Genomic DNA, 18,137 nt, shown 5'->3' with positions numbered 1-18,137 from the left:
TGTGACAAAAGTGCAGTTCCTGGGATTTGTGTATGTCTACATGCATGTTCCGTTCGGATAATTTGTTTCCAGTGGCACTGGTGAACTTTTAATTTCATGTCCATGTTTCAACCAGCAACAGGAAGTTCAGGATTAAGTGATTCAAGTCTCCTTTCTGTGCACGTTTGCTCCTCTACCTTCAAAAATTCTGCAGGAGGAGGTTCCAAAATGGCTATTATTTCCTTTTAAAAAAGCCATTTAAGAATTACCTGCTTGCAGGCTCTTTGCAGTCTCTCTGTAATATAAACTATCTCTTCTTGGGCACTTCCCTCTTCACCATTTTAGCTCAAAGTTGCCAGAAGTATATTGCTCACAATCATCTAATTTAAAAAGGCAGTACAGTCTGAAAACCTCTTATGGGACAAGTTCATCCTCAGTGTCCAAGCAAAATGTTGGTAGCTGATGCATTGAGAAAGATATTTCACGCAGCCATTAATGCCCTCAAGAACCTACTGTGACCTCCTCAGTGAAAGGGCAGAGGCATACCAGCTGAGGGAGATTCTTGCCAAACTGTTTTAGAGAACAATCACTTGGACTAGATTTAGGTGCATCAGTCTCAGCCTTGAGTTTAATGGATGCAGAGTGTATTGTGAACGCCTGTGTGCACTACGTAGGCAATTAAGGATTGGGGAAACTACTTAAAGTAGACTTGAAATCAGTTTTTTTCTACAGTGCCTAATAAGACACTTTGCTTTGAGTTTATCTATGTGAGAGTTTGGGGGGTTGTGGTTTTTTGGGGTTTTTTGAAATAGACAATTATATCTTTATTTAAATAAAAATTTCAAACTAACATTGAATATTCCTTCAAACATTTTTACAAGCTCAACAGAAAGCAGCAATACCTTTCTCTTCTTGTAGACTGTTTTTAAGAATAAACCTATGGAGCAATACGTGACTCTTTGCTTAGCTGGTGTAATTTTGACTACTTTGAATTGAGGTGTAACACACTGTCTTAGGTATATTTTTCCAAACAAGTTGTGTCTACTTAGCAGGGAGTGAGAGAGAGATATCCCTGTTATAAAAAGTAAACGTTTGGGGGTTTTGTTGTTTGTTTTCCTGTCAGAACTCAGCATGGTTAAATTTGTTTGTTTATTTTAATACTTTTTTTCAGTCTATTAATTTAACTTATTTGGTTCTTGCAGTCTTCCTAGCTTGTTTTAAGACAAATCTGAGATGCTCACTTTACCTATTCTATAATGCAGGTGCTGTAAGTGGTGATTTTAATGGAAGCTACTGTACTACAGGATAACCACGTTTCTAGAGGGAGCTAGAGAGCCATGAAATGAGCCTTCAGGCACTGTCTGTAACCCTTTGTTTTTCAGATGAATAAAAATAATCTCTAAATGTTTTTCCTATTTCACCTTCATTTTTCAGGTATCTATTGATGGAAATGACAGTGTTGGCGGCACAGGAATGATAGGTGAAAATGAACAAGATAAAAAAATGCAGGTATGTAGCCCAATACAGAATATATCTATTTCTTTTGTCTTTCCTCCACAGCAATGTGCATGATGGGTAATCCTGTGTACCCATGACCTAGGGTCTGCTGCTACCCTTCAGGAATTATAGATCTCAAACCTTCTATACAGATAGGTCTTATTTTTGTCTCTGAACAAGATCCTTTCACAGTATTTTAAAAAGATCATCTAATACTTAACTGTTTTCTGGGAGTTTTCTGTTAAAAGGTTATAAATTATGTTGGGTTTCTCAGATTTTTTTTTTTTTTTTCAGTGACTGGAGTATTTCATTAATAGGGGTATAGGTATCTCAGAAGTTCTTTTCCAGAGAATGAGATGACTTTTTATAGTCCTTGAAGCAGAAGAAGCGCTGACTCAATCAATTGCTTTCTTCTCAGGAGAGACACTTCCAGGCATATGCCTTGAACTAATCTCTCTTTTGTGACTTATTTTAATTCCACTTGCCCTGTTACAATCCCTGACTTTTATTGCAGGTTTTGCAATTTGCTCCAAGTGAATGCTGAAAGAAGCAGGAAAAATATTTCAATTTATTTTTCTGTATTCACATTGTTAATATGTAAAAGTATAAAAACCTTGTCCGTATGACAATATTAACTTAACAGTTTAAAGGGCAATAGAAAATACAGGTACAAGTTATTAGGTCTGAAGCTTTTTTTCTTAGGATCTGTAAAATTGTGTAAGGAGAGTGGTATTTGTCATCATAACATACTTAATTGAAGGAAAATAAAAAGCAAAATGTGTTCTGGCTTTCAAAGAATTATGACTAACAACAAAAAAAATAAGCCCCCTATACCCTTGCAGGTTCAAACAACAAAATCAAAACCAGAAAAGTCATTGCATTGAGAAAGATTTGGTCAGAGAAGCACTGTTTTATCTTTTTATTTGGTTTAAGAGGTAATGAACTAGACAAAGAGGAAATATATCTTCCAAGATACAGCACCTGTGAAAGGAAGAATTATAGTTTAACCTCTGACAATGATCTCAAAGTTCTCTATTTTTAATTTTTTTAAAAGCTAGCTCGCATCATATTTAAAGCTGCAGCCTCTCTACTCTTGCCAGTGTGGCATGACTGTGAAAGGAGAGAATAGCTAGTACTAGCATTGCATATGGCATATGTTGCATAAAATGAAATCAAGAAATACAGAGGTTTTGCACACTCGGAAGCTGGAATACAATTACAACTCCAAGAAAATGCAAAATTCAAGGAAGAGAAAGATAAGATGTTGGTTGTTTTTACATAAAAGTAAGAGGCTATTAACCAAAATGACCTTTATCCCTTATCCACTTACATGCTGATTTCAACCTTAACCCCAAAACGAAGTGAATCTGGAGGTTGCTTGTGTGTGTATGGCAATATATATGCCATATGGAAATGTGTCAGTCTTTTAGAGCATTGTATGTTCCAAAGAAAAACAGATCTGATGTTTCAAAAGGTGTTGAGGCTTAGTCTCAAATTCTGACCCCTATAAGGTGACTTCAGTTTGCCAATTGAAGGGTCCCAAAGCTGTCAATTATCTGTTGAAATGTTAGTTATGATTATAACTTGATATAAGTAGATATAGATACTTGTAATTCATTCTGAAATATTATATTACTTGGAATAAAATCTTCTCTTATTTAGATACAGTATAAAATAGGTGTGTATTTATTAAGTTTTTAAGTCCACAGGTAACACAAGAACAGAACAGATGTCATGCTGCTAAACGCTCATTCCAACTTGCATGTGGTTAGGTTTTTCACTAAAGAAAAAAGCATAAAATCTCTTTGTGATTTCTACATGTGAAAACAAAAGACTGTGTGACCAAATCGCTATCACACACTATCCTTTCAATCCTCTCACACCCATCTGTTCATAATAAAAGCAGAATCATGGGACTGAAGTTTGGATGTGTACAATATGAGATCTTTGATATCTTTGTTGTTCTCCTCTCTTACCTGTCTAAACTTAGGATGCATTTGTGCATGATTTCTTTTAAACTTAGAGGTTTTTTTAATTTTGTCTATTTAGAAGTATTATGAAGGACACAATTCCACTTAAGAAGTTTCACATTATTATGAAGGTGCTTTATTTGCTTTGTTGTTCTGATTTTGTGCCTCCTAGCGTGTGATATTTTAGTTTCTTTAAAGTGCTTTATCTTCCAAGAACAGCAAGTTTAATACAGTATCTGTGATAATACTAACAGTATTCTTAATAATCTGGTCATACCAACAAGTGTATTGTGAAGAAACACATTGTTCTGCAAACAGTTGTTTTAACACCCATGATATTCAACTGGTTTTATTTTTCCCGAAATAGTCAGTTTATTTCCACTCTCCCCTCCCTTTGTATCAGTAGTAGTAGTAAAATTATGTCTGGTTATTTCCTTACAGATACTAGAAACGGCACACTGATTATAGAACTGTTTTAATTTTCTTTTAAACTTTGGCATACTTCAGCTTTATAGTAGATCTTAGCAACTTTACGTGTTTTTATATGTTGAAACAACAAAGAAGTACTAGTAGGTTTACTGATAGAAAAAACAAGTAAGAAAATCACTTAAGTTCAGGTGCTCAACCGAGCATTATCTTCATGACTCTTAAAGTATAAAAGTGGCTTCTGTGATGCATGATATTGTAGGTTAAACAATAGTGTTAGTAATGGGTTTCTTGATTCATTAGGTTGCTTTTCCCTGTGGTTCCAAAGCAGTTTTTCTGACGTGGTGGTGGTGTACATTACAGTTGTTCAAAGATTTCTTATTCAACTTAGTATCTTTAGTCTTCAAACAGTCTGAAGGTAACAGGGGGTGTCCCCCTGAAAACCCCTTAGGAAAGTTGTTCTCAATCAAATTTCCAATCTATCTGGATAAAGAATTGGAAGTCTGTGCACAGTTGCAGGGCTACAGTCTTGTTGGTATGAGGGAGATGTGGTGGCATATTTCAGATGACTGGAGTGCTGTAGTGGATGGGTACAGGCTCTTCAATGAGGCCAGATGGAGAAGGAGACAGGAGGGAGCTGCCCTTTATGTGAGAGAACAGCAGGGCTGCACAGAGCTCTGCTATGGGATGAGTGATGAGCAAGTTGAGCCAATGGGCCAGAATTAGCTGGCAGACCAGAGTAGATGGCGTTGTGGAGGCTGGCTGCTACAGAGTGCCTCATCAGAAAGAAGTGAATGAAACTTTTTTAGACAGCTGGAAGAAGCCTTATGTTCACAGGCCCAGTTCCTCATGGGGTATTTTAACCATCCTGGTATCTGCTTGAAGAGCATCACACTAGGGCACATGAAATCTGGAGGGGTTTCTGGAGTTCAGAGGTAGCAACAGGCAACTTAAAGCAGGTTATTGAGCAGCTTATGTGGTGAGACGCTCTGGTGGATCTCATGCTTACAAAGAAGAATCAGTTGAGAATGTGAAGGCTGGGGCAGCCTTCAGGAGCCTCCATCCTTAGAGATACTCAGAACCCATCTAGATACTGTTGTGAGAAACCTGCTGCAGCTGGCCCTGCTTTAAGCCGGGGGTGTTGGACTAGATGATCTTCAGAGGTGCCTGCCAATCTCAACCATTCTGTGAAAATTGGTTCCCTAAGAAGAAGGGGGTGGTTAAAAGAAAGGCTAGTCTTTTTAAAGTAGTCTCGATTACTTAGCATACAGCTGTACCAAACACTTTACATTTGGGCTTCTGCCTCTTTCTTCGATCTATGTGAATGTTTCTTGCATATTAGTGATAAAGAAGCCTTTACAAGGGAGTTAAGTTGCATCACAAAACTGTTTTGTATATTTTCCTGTTGTGTCATGCCAGAAGGGAGAGTAGAACCTAACTCAGATTGCTTCAACTAGTTTGATCGAAACACATGCGTCACTGACAGAGTACAAAATGCTTTCCTTCATTTTCAAAACCTTCTCATTATAAGTACATTTAATTATTGTTTGGCCTTTGCATGAACATATCCTTGAAGGTGGTCTAATTTATGGCTAATCTTCCTTAGGAATGGATCCACTGCCTTAGCTGTAATCTAAGCCTCTTCTGTCTATTATTTTGGTCATTTTACCCCTGGGATTATATTCCAAATTATTTTGTCTTTGTTGTTATTTGGCTAAGGAACACTTGCATGTAAATTTGCTAGCTACAAGTAAATATGTTTAATATTTTCTCTCTTCCCTTTCATCAGAGTTTATGCTTTTTTAGTGATTCATTTTAGTTTATCTATCGAGGACTAAGAAATACATGTCATAGCAAAGCGAGACAAAAGAAACCAGTCAGAATCTGCTTTGACTTGATAGCAAAATAAAGTGTGTGAATTTTCTGATTCATTGTGGGGCTTTTTTAATGGTGTTTTGTTGGGTTTTTTTTCAATTTAAGATTGTCTTGCAAGGACATGGAACAAGAGTGACTGCAAAATCCCAGCAGAGCGGAGAGAAAGCCTTTCGCTGTGATTATGATGGCTGTGGAAAACTGTACACAACAGCTCACCATCTCAAGGTGATGAGACGAAAAATGAGCTTTGTTGCTTTTCAGAAGTGTTTTGTTTGGGTTTTTTTTGGCAGGTTATATGGTTAAAAGTAACAAATTAACAGAGAATCTGTCACAAAGGTGCTGCTTTGGATTGATTTCACAATAATGGATTGTCGTGGATGCTGTACTGATTTTGCTTGGGGTTCTCAATAGATTGAGGTGTGGGATTGCTTTAGAGTCCCAAATTGCCAGCAAGTAAGAAAACTCTTGTTGAGACAGTTTCTACCAGCAGTGTCACAGAAATTGTGAAATCCAGTATGATCATGCAAAAATGGCAACTGCTTAATTGTCTTCCTGGTTTTGAATTAAGTGAAGGAATTACTGAAACAGTAAGGACATAGAACTGTTCACATTCCAGCTTAGGCTGAAGTAACCACTTGCTGATGAGGTAAACTCTTTACAGTCATACCTTGTCTCTGACAAAAATCAGTGAGTAATTCACTCTGTGGATTGTGTTAAAATGGTATCCTTGTTGTAGAGGTTTCATGCAATATGAGAGGATCATTAGAAATGCTCAGTGGAGTGAAAAATCAGGTAAAGAGCAGTCTCTGAGGCATTTTTGTGTGGTGTCTTTAATGTAGTTGCATGATGGCAACTCCATGTGTATTTACAGAAATGTTTCTTTTGCAAAACCAAAAGGATCAGGTTAGACCTTGGAAAGAGACATCTTTAGTTTTACGGAAAACATAATTTACCATATTTCATTATTTTTTATCCCTGATTTTAAGACCATACTTGAATGTGAATCTTAGGAAGAGAAATAAAATGTACTGTCTGTAAGATTGCCATGGGTTTGTGCTGAAGAAATCCGATACATTTCATGAAATCAGTGTACTGGATGTCTTGACAGGTGCATGAGAGGTCTCACACAGGAGATAGACCATATCAGTGTGAACATCCTGGATGTGGCAAAGCTTTTGCAACAGGTAAACTTGTGGATTAGCTCCTCCTGCTTGTTACTGTTTGTCTCTACATAAAATAAGTTTTCAATACTGCCTTTTAAAACTGCTAAGTAAAGAACTTAGTCAGGAGAACTGCAAAAAAAAGTCATCATTTCTGCTAGTGTAGCATATAGAAAAGACAGAAGATGTAACTCCTGGTTCCTGAAGGAGCAATAAGGTGAAACACTTGACACTTTCCCTTGCTCTTCACCTGTCGTGCTACAGTCAGCCTTTATGTTGAAAAATTAGGCTTTTTTAAGAAACAAACAGTGTAAGTAAAATGAAGTGACAAGAAGCCAAAACTGTTGGCTAAAGGTAAATACCTGTTCCAAATTTGAGAGGAACTTTGGTGGAAGGTGACCGTTTAAGTGTTCTTTATTGATTTTGTATCAAAGAATGACATTTCTTATGAAGTGAACTCTACATTTTGCAGACTATGCTGTTCATAAATGATGCTTTCCCTGTGATTTAACTTCATCAAGTGAAATGCAGTTATGGAAGAAAGGGAAAAAACAAAGCATCTTTCAAATTTATTCCTTCAGTTTGAATGTAAATTATCATGATGCTTAGTTAGGCTCTATTTAAAAAAAAAAATCCCTAAGGTGTTTATAAAATAACTTCATCTGATCTAACACATTTAATACTTTGAATAGAAACAAGCAAAAGAAATGGTGATAAGAAAATGCAAAAGGGAAATGGCCACACTTAAAAGGTTGCGCCTAAGTTTAATTGCATAGTGTTTGTAAAGGGATTTTAAAATAATGAAATATGAAATAGTCACATAATGAAATATTCTCTTCCATTGCAAAAGATTGATGTATGGCTAGAAACAGCTGTTTATCTCTTAATTCTGTATTTTTGGTCAGAGCCATTGTACCACTGTAGTTCAGCAGTCCTTTGCCTTTGATAAAGTTTAAGTACTGAATGCTCTCTGTTTAAATATTAAGAACTGGCTTGGGTTGGATCATGAAATTGAGTTTATTTTAAATGTAAGAATGAATTAATACTCAGCTTGGTAGGCATGCCTTGTATTTTTAAAAATGTTAAAAATAGGAATTTCTGCTGTTCTAGGGATGAAGTGAGAAGACACTGTTAAACTAAAAGCAGGTGCCATCCTCTTACAGACCGTTACTTTATTTTGTAGAAATGTATATGTCCCTTCTGCACACAAGTAAAAATTCAAGTCTATTTTCTAAAATGACTGTTTTGGGGTTCTCTAGCCATGTTCTTTTCAAGGAAGTGCAGAAAAGAAAAATCTTAATAAAATGCTCTTTGCAAAATAATTTACAGAGGGCTTGATCCAAAACTTGCTTTAGACTGGTAAGATTTTTGATGGTGATGAGTTCTTAGTGAGTATCCATGACTGCTATCAGTTGGCACCTATATATGTGATAGTGTTGTTAATATAGTTTAAAATAATTCTAATAACTTGGAGCCAGATAGCAGTAGAGCTTTTATTGCTGAATTAATTAATGGTACTGATTTTTGTGTGAACTAATAATTAAACGTCACTTCGGTAACAGTAGTGGCAGGAGTTAAAAAGTAGATGGCATACAGCTGCCTCTGATGACAAAATAAATATTTGTCCACATGATAACCACTACAGTTTATCCTTTTGAAGGGAAGGAGAAGCATTATGGAAGTGTACTTTCTTCGTAAATTAAGAATGAAAGAATTTCTAAACTGTATCTACAGTTCTGCTGATCTGTATTGTAGAATGAAGAGCTTGTGAAGAGTGGAAGAGCAGATTTCACTAATCAGGGAGCTTCCCGATTGGAGTGGCAAGCACAGCTTTTGATGGGGATGGTTTATGAGTGTCCTAGTTATATGTTTATATTATTACAACATCCTTTCTGATCTTCAGGGTATGGGTTAAAAAGTCATGTCCGAACACACACTGGTGAAAAGCCTTATAGGTGCACAGAAGAAAATTGCACCAAATCATTCAAGACTTCAGGAGACCTGCAGAAACATATCCGAACCCACACAGGTACTGTTATCGCTCTTTTTTTTTTTTTTGTTAATTTGCTTTGGTGGATTTTTTTTTTCCCCTCTTTGATCATTCTGTGACTTTGTACTTATGAAATCAGCCTGTCTACATTCTGTTTCTGAAGCCCAGTGAGCTCAACAACATTACAGGATGGTAAGCATCTACTGCAAATGGCTTCATTTACTTGGAAAAAGTTGCAAATGCACTAACCGTTAGCAGTGCATCCCTTGTCACTGAGTCACTCAGTGCCTTTACAGCTTCATTTGCTGCTGTAACAGAACAAGGACCTTTTCCTCAATACTATGGCTTGCCTTTTATAAATAGCATCAGTCTTAAGTTTTGATGCTTTAATAAAATTTGCATCCGGCTTCACAAAGGTTGATAGTTCTCAATTTCTTGCTATCCCGGTTTCCTGTTTCTCCTTGCAGCTGAAAAATGAACAAAAATATCATAGAAAATTAAATGTTATTAAAATTTCCAAATGCATAAAACCCAAAATCTTACATTTTGTCTAAAAAAAAAAAGATTAACATGAAAGCCAAACCCAAATAAATTTAGACAGCACATACTACAGTCTGCAAAACTCCATGGGTGCGCACACTTGTGAACAAGTTTGCACAATGTCTTCTTTGTTCCCAAGATCTACCAAAAAAAAAAAAAAGGAAAGAAGTCCCACCTTTAATTGTAGGAAGAATAATCTATCACTTAGTAACCTATTCCATTAAGTATATTTACTTGCCGGCTAGACTGCTGACAAGTTTTTCCTCTGGACTTTCTGAGGCTTAGAGAGTAAAAGAAAAAAGAATTAAAAAAATAGTTTTTTCTCAGATTGAAAAGAACAATGCAGGGGGCAAATAAAAGCAGGCAACAAAAATTACTAAGATTCAAGATTACATTGAGATAATTGTGCTTTTCTGGACTTTCATATTCAAAACCAGTCTGTTGGGATCAGTTCTATCTTGATGTTAAATTTGTCATCAGGATGAAGTGTCATCTCTTTTCAGTTCTAGAAGAGAATTGTTTGGTGTTACGTAGCACATCAAATACAGACTGTGAACTGAAGGTTTTCTGTAGAATGGACAAGAACTTGATTAGCTGTAGACTAGTTCCTTTACTTCCTTATGGCCATAGAAGTTATATGGCAGTTTAATCTCGTTCATCTAATTTATTAGTTAAGACAGAAGACCTGAGCTAGCCCTATGTATGTAACCCTTTCCCCATTTGAACAATATTAACAATACAATCGTAGACTCCCAACAGTCCAGGGACTGGAGCTCAGGGGTGTCTTTTTTTAGATTTGGGTAGTTGCAAGAAGCCAAAGAATGAGAAGGAAATTGCACCGAGCGCTTTTTGCCGATGGAGCAGTGTATGCTCCTAACCCTGCGCAAGCTGACACAGCGCACCCGATGGAGGCAAGTCTGGGCGCCGCCTACTTTCTCCCATGGCTCTGAAGCCTTTTTGTTCCTTTATCACGTAGAGCAACCTTAGTGCTTTCTTAATTTTCTGCCTGTTTTAGCCAAAAGTGATGTTTCCCTCCCTTTCAGCAGCAGTCCAGTCTCACTTTCCTTGGCCTTCAGATGCTTGTCTCAGGTTTCTCCATGGCTTCCCTAGACATATTATCCTGCTATCAGACAAGCTAGTGTGGATGGTTCCTCGTAGCTGCTCTGGTGCAGAGCTTTAAGGCTTCTGAAACGCTTTGCATTTCTAATGGTGGAAATCTCGGTCACCTGGAAACAGAGCGCTTTTCTAACATGCATTAAAAGGCCAGCTTCGCCAACCGGCCGGGTGACATTCCTGGGGCAGCCGGAGAGCAGTTTGTTGTGGTTTCCAGTGCTGGTTGGGTTGTCGGGCGGGGTTGGCTCTGCAGCCCGGCTCCTTCCTGACGAGATTTGCGGTCCTGTGCTGGTGCTGGGATTAGGGGAGCCATGGTAACACAACACCGAGGCAGCCTTGGCAGGAGGCTGAAAAACCTGCCCAAAACAGCTGCCCGAAGGAGTGAATTATACTTTCCGCTGCCAAGGAGCTAACTTCTTTGGAGTTTTGTGGTATTAATGTCTCTATCGGGACTTTGTTTTTTTATTTATGTCTCCAAGTACCGAATGTTGTGTCTCTAGTGGTAGTGAGCCCTCTCTTGCTTTCTGATTCTTCTGTTTTGGTAAGCAGTACAGTGGGTGGAACTGACTTGGCTCTGGGAAGTGCGAAATTAAAACAGAACAGTATGGCAGGTGGCTCTCAGTTCTCCAAAGCTGATCCCCTTCACTCTCCCCTTCTGTGTACTTTGTTTGGATCTGAAGGGACAGGGATGTTAGGGTACTCGGTAGGGTTTGGTTTTATCTACTGTTCATGGTGAAATGTTTTGGTGCTATGATGTAAGTTATTGGCTTAAATTTCTATTACACAAATGGGCTTATTTTAAAAAGAAGTTGTATTTGTGCTTGCTTTGGGTTTGGGGTTTGAAACTTGAGATTCAGGCTCTTTAAAAAGTTCATTCATCACTTGTAAGGTTACATGCTTTCTATAGTGAGTTTTACTAAGCTATTTGTATCTTGGTTATATACTAAATTAAGGGGTTTTTTGATGTTATGAATTGCAATTGACAAATGGCCTGATAAACTTGTTCTGGATAATGTATGTATGAATTGGGAGAGGGCGTTAAATACATGTTAGGATATGGACAATGTGGAGGCTAGTCCAAGCAATGGAATCTAGGTGCTTCATCGTTTATCTTAGAGGTTGTATGATTTTCCTGACTTTTGTGTGTTTTGGCTAAAGAGCAGAACACTGCACAGTGGAATGTTCAGGGTAGCTCTGACTGAGGGTCTAAAAAACAGAGTTAAGTAGCTTTAGATTCCTAAATTCAGTCAAGGATTTTTGTTCTTTTCTAACGTCTGCATATGTACCTTTTTTCTTTTTTCTCAGGTGAAAGGCCCTTCAAGTGTCCATTTGAAGGATGTGGCAGGTCATTCACAACGTCTAATATTAGAAAGGTTCATATCAGGACACATACGGGAGAAAGGCCTTATTACTGTACAGAGCCAGGATGTGGGAGAGCTTTCGCCAGTGCAACCAACTATAAGAATCATGTGAGAATACACACAGGTATCCGACTGATGGTTTGTGTTTTGAAGTGGAGTCTGCTTGAGAGAGGCTGTGTTGTTCTTGTGATCCGTTCTGGTGCATTGTAATTCGGTAGAGTCATGTTTACATGACCTGTCTTGGGTCTTTCTTGGGTGCCTTGTCTCCCCACAGCTTTCGGGTTTCTTGCCTTACTCTCAAGGCGGAGTAATTCTGTTTCAGATACAAAGCTCTGAAGACAAGATTTCGCGTTTGTTTTAGAGGACGCTGGGCTAAATCCAATCCTTGTTATGGTTCTGGGGCTTGCCTCTGCGTGAGCTGTTTCTTTTATAAATAACAGTGAAGCACGAGCTGGAGCTTGACTTCAGCTCACCGTTTTGAGTCACCCTTTCATGCCATCTGTATTTTCCTTGCTGCTGGAGCTGTGGTCAAAACCTTCTTTTTATAGAAGGAGGTAGAAATACTTATCCAACTTGATTGGCAGGATTAGTCAGCAGAAATAATCAGCGCAGCTCAAAAGTTCTAAAATTTAAAAGCAAGTAACAGCCATATATATCACCTTGGTAGCCTTATATATTTTACAGAAGCATGGACAAGTTTTTTAGTGTGGTACATTTTGTACCTTGGATTAGCTTTTTAGTTTATAATGCCATTTGGACATTTGTTTCCTTTATTTTTAAATTAAAGGTGTTTTCATGTGAAACCATAACTTGCTTCCTATGGATTTTTTCAGAGCTTAAAGACACAAAAATAAATGAAATTGTACTAGTGTATCAACATTCCTGATTATTGAGAAGTATGGGCCTTCCAGTAATGAAAGAACAAACATCACAGCACAATGCTAAACAGACACCACAGCTTTCAGCCTGTATCCTTCTACCTTCATCAGAAGGATGTTTTAGATGGAGCATTAGGGAGAAAAAAGAGCCCAGCTTTCACTGGCAGTAGTTTAAATAAAAAACAAAACAGATAAAGGACCAATGAGAGGCTACATTAATAAACTTTGTGACCTTGAGCTTCAATGTTTCTTTTGAAATTGAAGTATGGTTGGTAATGACAGTGTCACTAAATATCATTTGTTGACAATTTTCTTTCTGTGCATTATGGATAAGGTTCTCTTTATCCCTCTTGTTTTTCTGTGTAGGGGAGAAGCCCTACGTCTGTACAGTTCCTGGTTGTGATAAACGTTTTACAGAGTATTCCAGTTTATACAAGCATCATGTTGTACATACTCATTCCAAACCCTATAACTGTAATCACTGTGGGAAAACATACAAGCAGATTTCTACACTCGCTATGCACAAGCGGACAGCACACAATGACACAGAGCCCATTGAAGAAGAACAAGAGGCTTTTTTTGAGCCGCCTCCAGGTTAGAGTTTCAATCTTCTAATTTATCATTAAAAAAATGGGCTGGATAATATTTTGCTGTTTGTTTTATCACCAAGGAAATTAAAACATAGATAAAACCCCGCAATTTGTATTGTTATTTAACTTCTTTGTAGGACTTTTTAGTGTGGTAGGCGAAGTGTAAACAGAAACCCAGAGAGTAATTGACCAGACCATAAACTCATTCATACTAGTCCTGGGAACAAGAGAGAAATTTGAGTTGCAAACCTGCTATAAACATGGATGTGGGAAGGGACCTGTAAGCATCCGAAATCTGTGTGTTTGCAACCTACTGTGTTTTTCCTATGGATTTTTGTCATGATACGTATAATACCATAACAGTCTCGTGCCGGATTAAAGGCATTTCCTTGAGAAACCACCTTTGCAGCACCCTGATCCTGTGCTGGCTTTGCTGTGGTTAATAGCAGTTTCTGTAAGCTGGACTTAGAGGGAAGGATGAAATAAGCTCATGTGCTGCAGTACTCCTTAGAATATGTTTCCTGTGGCATCGTGAGCATCAAATCCTATGACTAAAAGATCAGACTGAGGGAAGTACTGTGGTAGGACAAATACCACTTGTCAAATGTGATTTTTAGATATCTCTGAAGGTAGGAAATATATGCACAAACTGTCTTGGTCAGAAAAGTTGTATGTGGGTGGGAAACTGCATTGAACTTGGTCAGAAAAGTTGTATGTGAGTGGGAAACTGCATTGAACTTGGTCAGAAAAGTTGTATGTGAGTGGGAAACTGCATTGAATGCCTCAAGCAGAATAGCTTGAGTAGTAGTAGAATAGTCCAATTCCTTCCTTTAAGGTAATGGTAAGATTCATTTGCTGAGGTTAAACATTTATTAAGATGATGAACTTACTTAAACCTTCACACAAAGGCATCACTGTTTGCTTCAGTGTGTTTGTTAATTATTAACTCTTTAAAAGCTGCCAGTTGTGTTTGCATGGAGCTTCTTGTATAGAGAGGATAACATGTAATGAATTAATTAGAAATGTTTGTCACCGTTTTAATATTTGCTTATAAACTAAATATGTATTTTCTTTATCTGTAGTATTTTTGTATGTTAAAACTCACTGCCAAAATATTATACACCCTGTTCACAAAATAGTAGACTTTCTGACTTGCTTTTGGTATCTTTCCTTCTTTTATTTTTCTCATCTTTCTGCTATTTTTTTTCCACTGGATTGCTTAAAGCCTTCAAATGAGGCTGGTGCTTAATTCTCATCATTTGTTTTCCTGGCAGCATTTAGAGTATGTAAACTATCCTCTTGCCTTCTTTGTATCAAACAGGTCAAGGTGAAGACGTTCTCAAAGGCTCCCAGATAACCTATGTGACAGGCGTAGAGGGAGAAGATGTAATTTCTGCACAGGTTGCTACAGTTACTCAGTCGGGATTAGGTCAACAAGTAGCACTAATATCCCAAGACGGAACCCAACACGTAAGTAAACATGATGTTAAAGAGCTGACAAAAATATGCTAAGAGTTGAGGCAGATTTTGCAGATGCTCCATGTGCTTTCTGAAATCACTTGGGATTCTTGATAAATACGTACATGGGTTTCGTAAGGAAGGAAGGTGCTTTTCAGTTGGGTCAAGATATGTTTAGGGTTGGCCCTCCTCTGGAGTATCTACATTAAACCACCTGTTTTAACATTCTGACATGTGAAACTGTATTAATGCAAAGCTAGATTTATTTATTTATTTTGCTATCCTTGTCACTCTTCTGCTATTTTTGTCACTCTTAAAGTAGGCATGGGCTATTTTAACAGTTGTATATTAAAGCAAGTTTTTGAGGTTTCTCAGATTTCGCTGATTATTCTATCAGTATTTGATGGTCACAGTCACTGTTGTCTTGTCTGCACAGTCTTTTGGGGAGGGCAGGTATGGGAAATCTTTCTGGCGCAGGAGCCTGCTTTCCAAGCTTTGATGGTGTGTGGTTCTTACCATTTCTAACATAAACAAGAGGATAGGGAATGCTTTGATGCTACCTCCGCTTGAAAAGTCCTCTCAACATATTTTTTAATGATTTCTTATGAAATCTCATTGGGAGGAGATTTTGACACAGGTCTCTTATTTAGCTATGGCAGTATAATGAAGGCATATGGGCAGAAGTTTATGTCTCGGGTGGAAAGGCAGCTGAAATGCCAGTAGGATATGGAAGATATTTCCAGTTCCAATTTGAATAGGAAATGTTAAAGGGGGCTGTTACAATGCTAACTCTGAACACTGTAACATTACTAAGTAACTGGTGTTTTTACCTTCTAAAATGAAGGCCCGCAGAAGCCTTGACATGGAGTTGTCACATTTCAAGTTATCCTTTAGCTTGACCTTAGATCTTGGATGTTTTATTACCTCGTAAGTCAGGCATCAAATCGTGCATCTGATGCCCTAATACATTTATACTGCAAACATCAGTAATTTATGTCATTATTTTTTTATGATTTGTTTATTTGCGGTTTAAATTCTAAGCACTTATAGGCCTCTTTAGTGTTTCCATTAAGATAAAAGTATGTCAGGTGGTACTACCTTGAATTACATTGTCTGTTGTGTAAGACACATGGATAATCTATCGAGCAGTTATTTGGGAGATGATCTGATTAACATGGAGCTGTAGACTCTGGGGTGAGTGTGTGTCCTTTTTCTTATTACTGTAAACAGATAAGTGTGTCTGAAAGGTCATGGAAGATTAGATCCCAATCAGTAAGATGTGATGAGGGCTCTTCATCCAAGATGGGGATTTGGCAAAGTGACAGTGATTCTCAAGGAATGCACAAGCAATGCCAGTCATATCAAATATCAAGAAAATATCTTTTCCCTTCTATTATGAACAAGTTGCCGTTTTGTTCTGCATTGCTACAACTTCTGAAGAGGTTGAATTAGCAGGAGTGTTCCTGCTGAAGCAGCCAGCAGGTATTTGTTTGATAAATGCTGTTACACTTCAAATGCACGTCATTGTGTTTTTCAAATCTTGCACAGAGACATCTGTTATGTTGCCAAAAACTAAGACTCGGGTATGACTTAGGCAGCAATCAGGCCTTCATTTTTATTTCAGGAATTATTTTGTGTTTCAGGTGAACATCTCCCAGGCAGATATGCAGGCCATTGGCAATACTATCACTATGGTAACACAAGATGGCACCACCATCACAGTCCCTGCCCATGACGCTGTCATCTCCTCTGCAGGAACACATTCTGTAGCAATGGTCACTGCAGAAGGCACCGAAGGACAACAGGTAAGATATTATCCTGCGTGCATGTGTAATGTTCCTTTATAAGATGATCTAAAATAGGCACCTAAGTCATCATGGTTCTGTCAGTCACACAGATTTATCCAAGTAAAGCAGTTTTCAGCACCTGACCATAGCATTCCATTCATGAAAGTATTGCACACTCTGCTCCAGTGCTAAGCATCAACTTATGGCAGAATCTTTTAAAAACAGTAATTGGGCAACGAAGAAAAAATTCTGAGGTACCAATCTGGTAATTCATTGTTGTGGGTTTTTTTTTCAGGTGTATGTAAAATAAAATCTAGAAGTGCTACGCGTTTTCCAAAAATGTCATGTAGTAAATGAGTGACAGACCTAAAAATAGACTCCAGTATGAACTGTAACTTTTATTACTTAATATTATGGAACTGTAATTTATTTAGCAGATAGGAAACACTTGTCTAAGTACGTATTTATTGAACTTCTGAGGGTATTTATTTCTTGAGAGCTAATAGATAACATTGAGAACACTGTGTTGGCAACCTTTCTTAACAAATGTATATTTTGCACAATAAAATTATGCTGATGAATAATCACAGCTTTGAATTTAGTTTTAACTTTGAAGATAACAATTGTATGAGGTCAGTAATGGTAATGGATCTGTCATCCTGTTGATTCTTTTCCTTTGGTCTTGAAGGTTGCTATTGTGGCTCAAGACTTAGCAGCATTTCATAGTGCCTCATCAGAAATGGGACACCAGCAACACGGGCACCATTTAGTGACTACGGAAACTAGACCTGTTACATTGTTGGCTACGTCCAATGGAACACAAATTGCAGTACAGGTAAGATGGTGATAAATGTTTTTTTGAGCGTTTCTTACTTCTTCATGCCAGAAAGTCCCTGTCATGTAACAAATTATTTGAATAAGCCTGGCTTCCCTGAAAAAACAGTCCATAACCATATAGTCTCATGTTTTAAATAATATATAAGGTTAGAAAAAGGAATAAGTACCTGACTTCCCAAATCTACTTGTAGAACTTCCAAAAAAAGGGGGTGGTTGAGAGAGGGCCAAACTTCAAGTCAACCAAATCATTCATGGAGTTACAGGTTTTCAGTGGAAGAGCACTTTCGTTCATCCTTCAGCATTACATATAAAACTCATACATATGAAGCCAAACTCTCAAGGGTACATTGCTGTGAACTTGTACAGATAAAATTATTGAATTTGTTACTTGAACCACAAAATGCTAATGGCATAGAATTGTAAACAGTTATGTAGAAAGATTAATAATCAGAAATCTCTGGAAATAGTAACCTTCTGTTTATGTGTATAAGCAGCAGTCCCTGTAAATAGTTCCTCACATTGTCCAAATGCTGTAGTAAAAGAGTAATTTCTAGATATGAAAGAGTTTCATTTAAATTGGGCTAATTTAAAAGAAAGTGGAAACCAAGCACAAATTAAGCTTTCATCTAGAAAGTAACCCAAATCAAAACCTAGACAAGTGTCTTTGAGACTAGTT

The 18,137-nt window shown here is 37.6% G+C and overlaps 1 protein-coding gene across 2 annotated transcripts in view; it reads left to right on the top strand.

Moving 5' to 3' along the window:
* The window catches only part of ZNF143 (zinc finger protein 143), a 42,632-nt gene that overhangs the window by 19,618 nt on the left and 4,877 nt on the right, over positions 1-18,137 (top strand). For both annotated transcript variants that reach the window (XM_069857597.1, XM_069857596.1), the window contains exons 7-15: positions 1,414-1,488; positions 5,853-5,972; positions 6,856-6,931; positions 8,811-8,936; positions 11,856-12,035; positions 13,156-13,383; positions 14,701-14,849; positions 16,481-16,642; positions 17,313-17,459. In XM_069857597.1, the coding sequence (XP_069713698.1) occupies positions 1,414-1,488; positions 5,853-5,972; positions 6,856-6,931; positions 8,811-8,936; positions 11,856-12,035; positions 13,156-13,383; positions 14,701-14,849; positions 16,481-16,642; positions 17,313-17,459 (1,263 nt within the window). The remainder of the gene's footprint in view (positions 1-1,413; positions 1,489-5,852; positions 5,973-6,855; positions 6,932-8,810; positions 8,937-11,855; positions 12,036-13,155; positions 13,384-14,700; positions 14,850-16,480; positions 16,643-17,312; positions 17,460-18,137) is intronic.

This window comes from Phaenicophaeus curvirostris, chromosome 5 (assembly GCF_032191515.1).
Source record: "Phaenicophaeus curvirostris isolate KB17595 chromosome 5, BPBGC_Pcur_1.0, whole genome shotgun sequence".
Classification (NCBI taxonomy): domain Eukaryota; kingdom Metazoa; phylum Chordata; class Aves; order Cuculiformes; family Cuculidae; genus Phaenicophaeus; species Phaenicophaeus curvirostris.
This window is presented reverse-complemented; position numbering and strand designations above follow the sequence as displayed.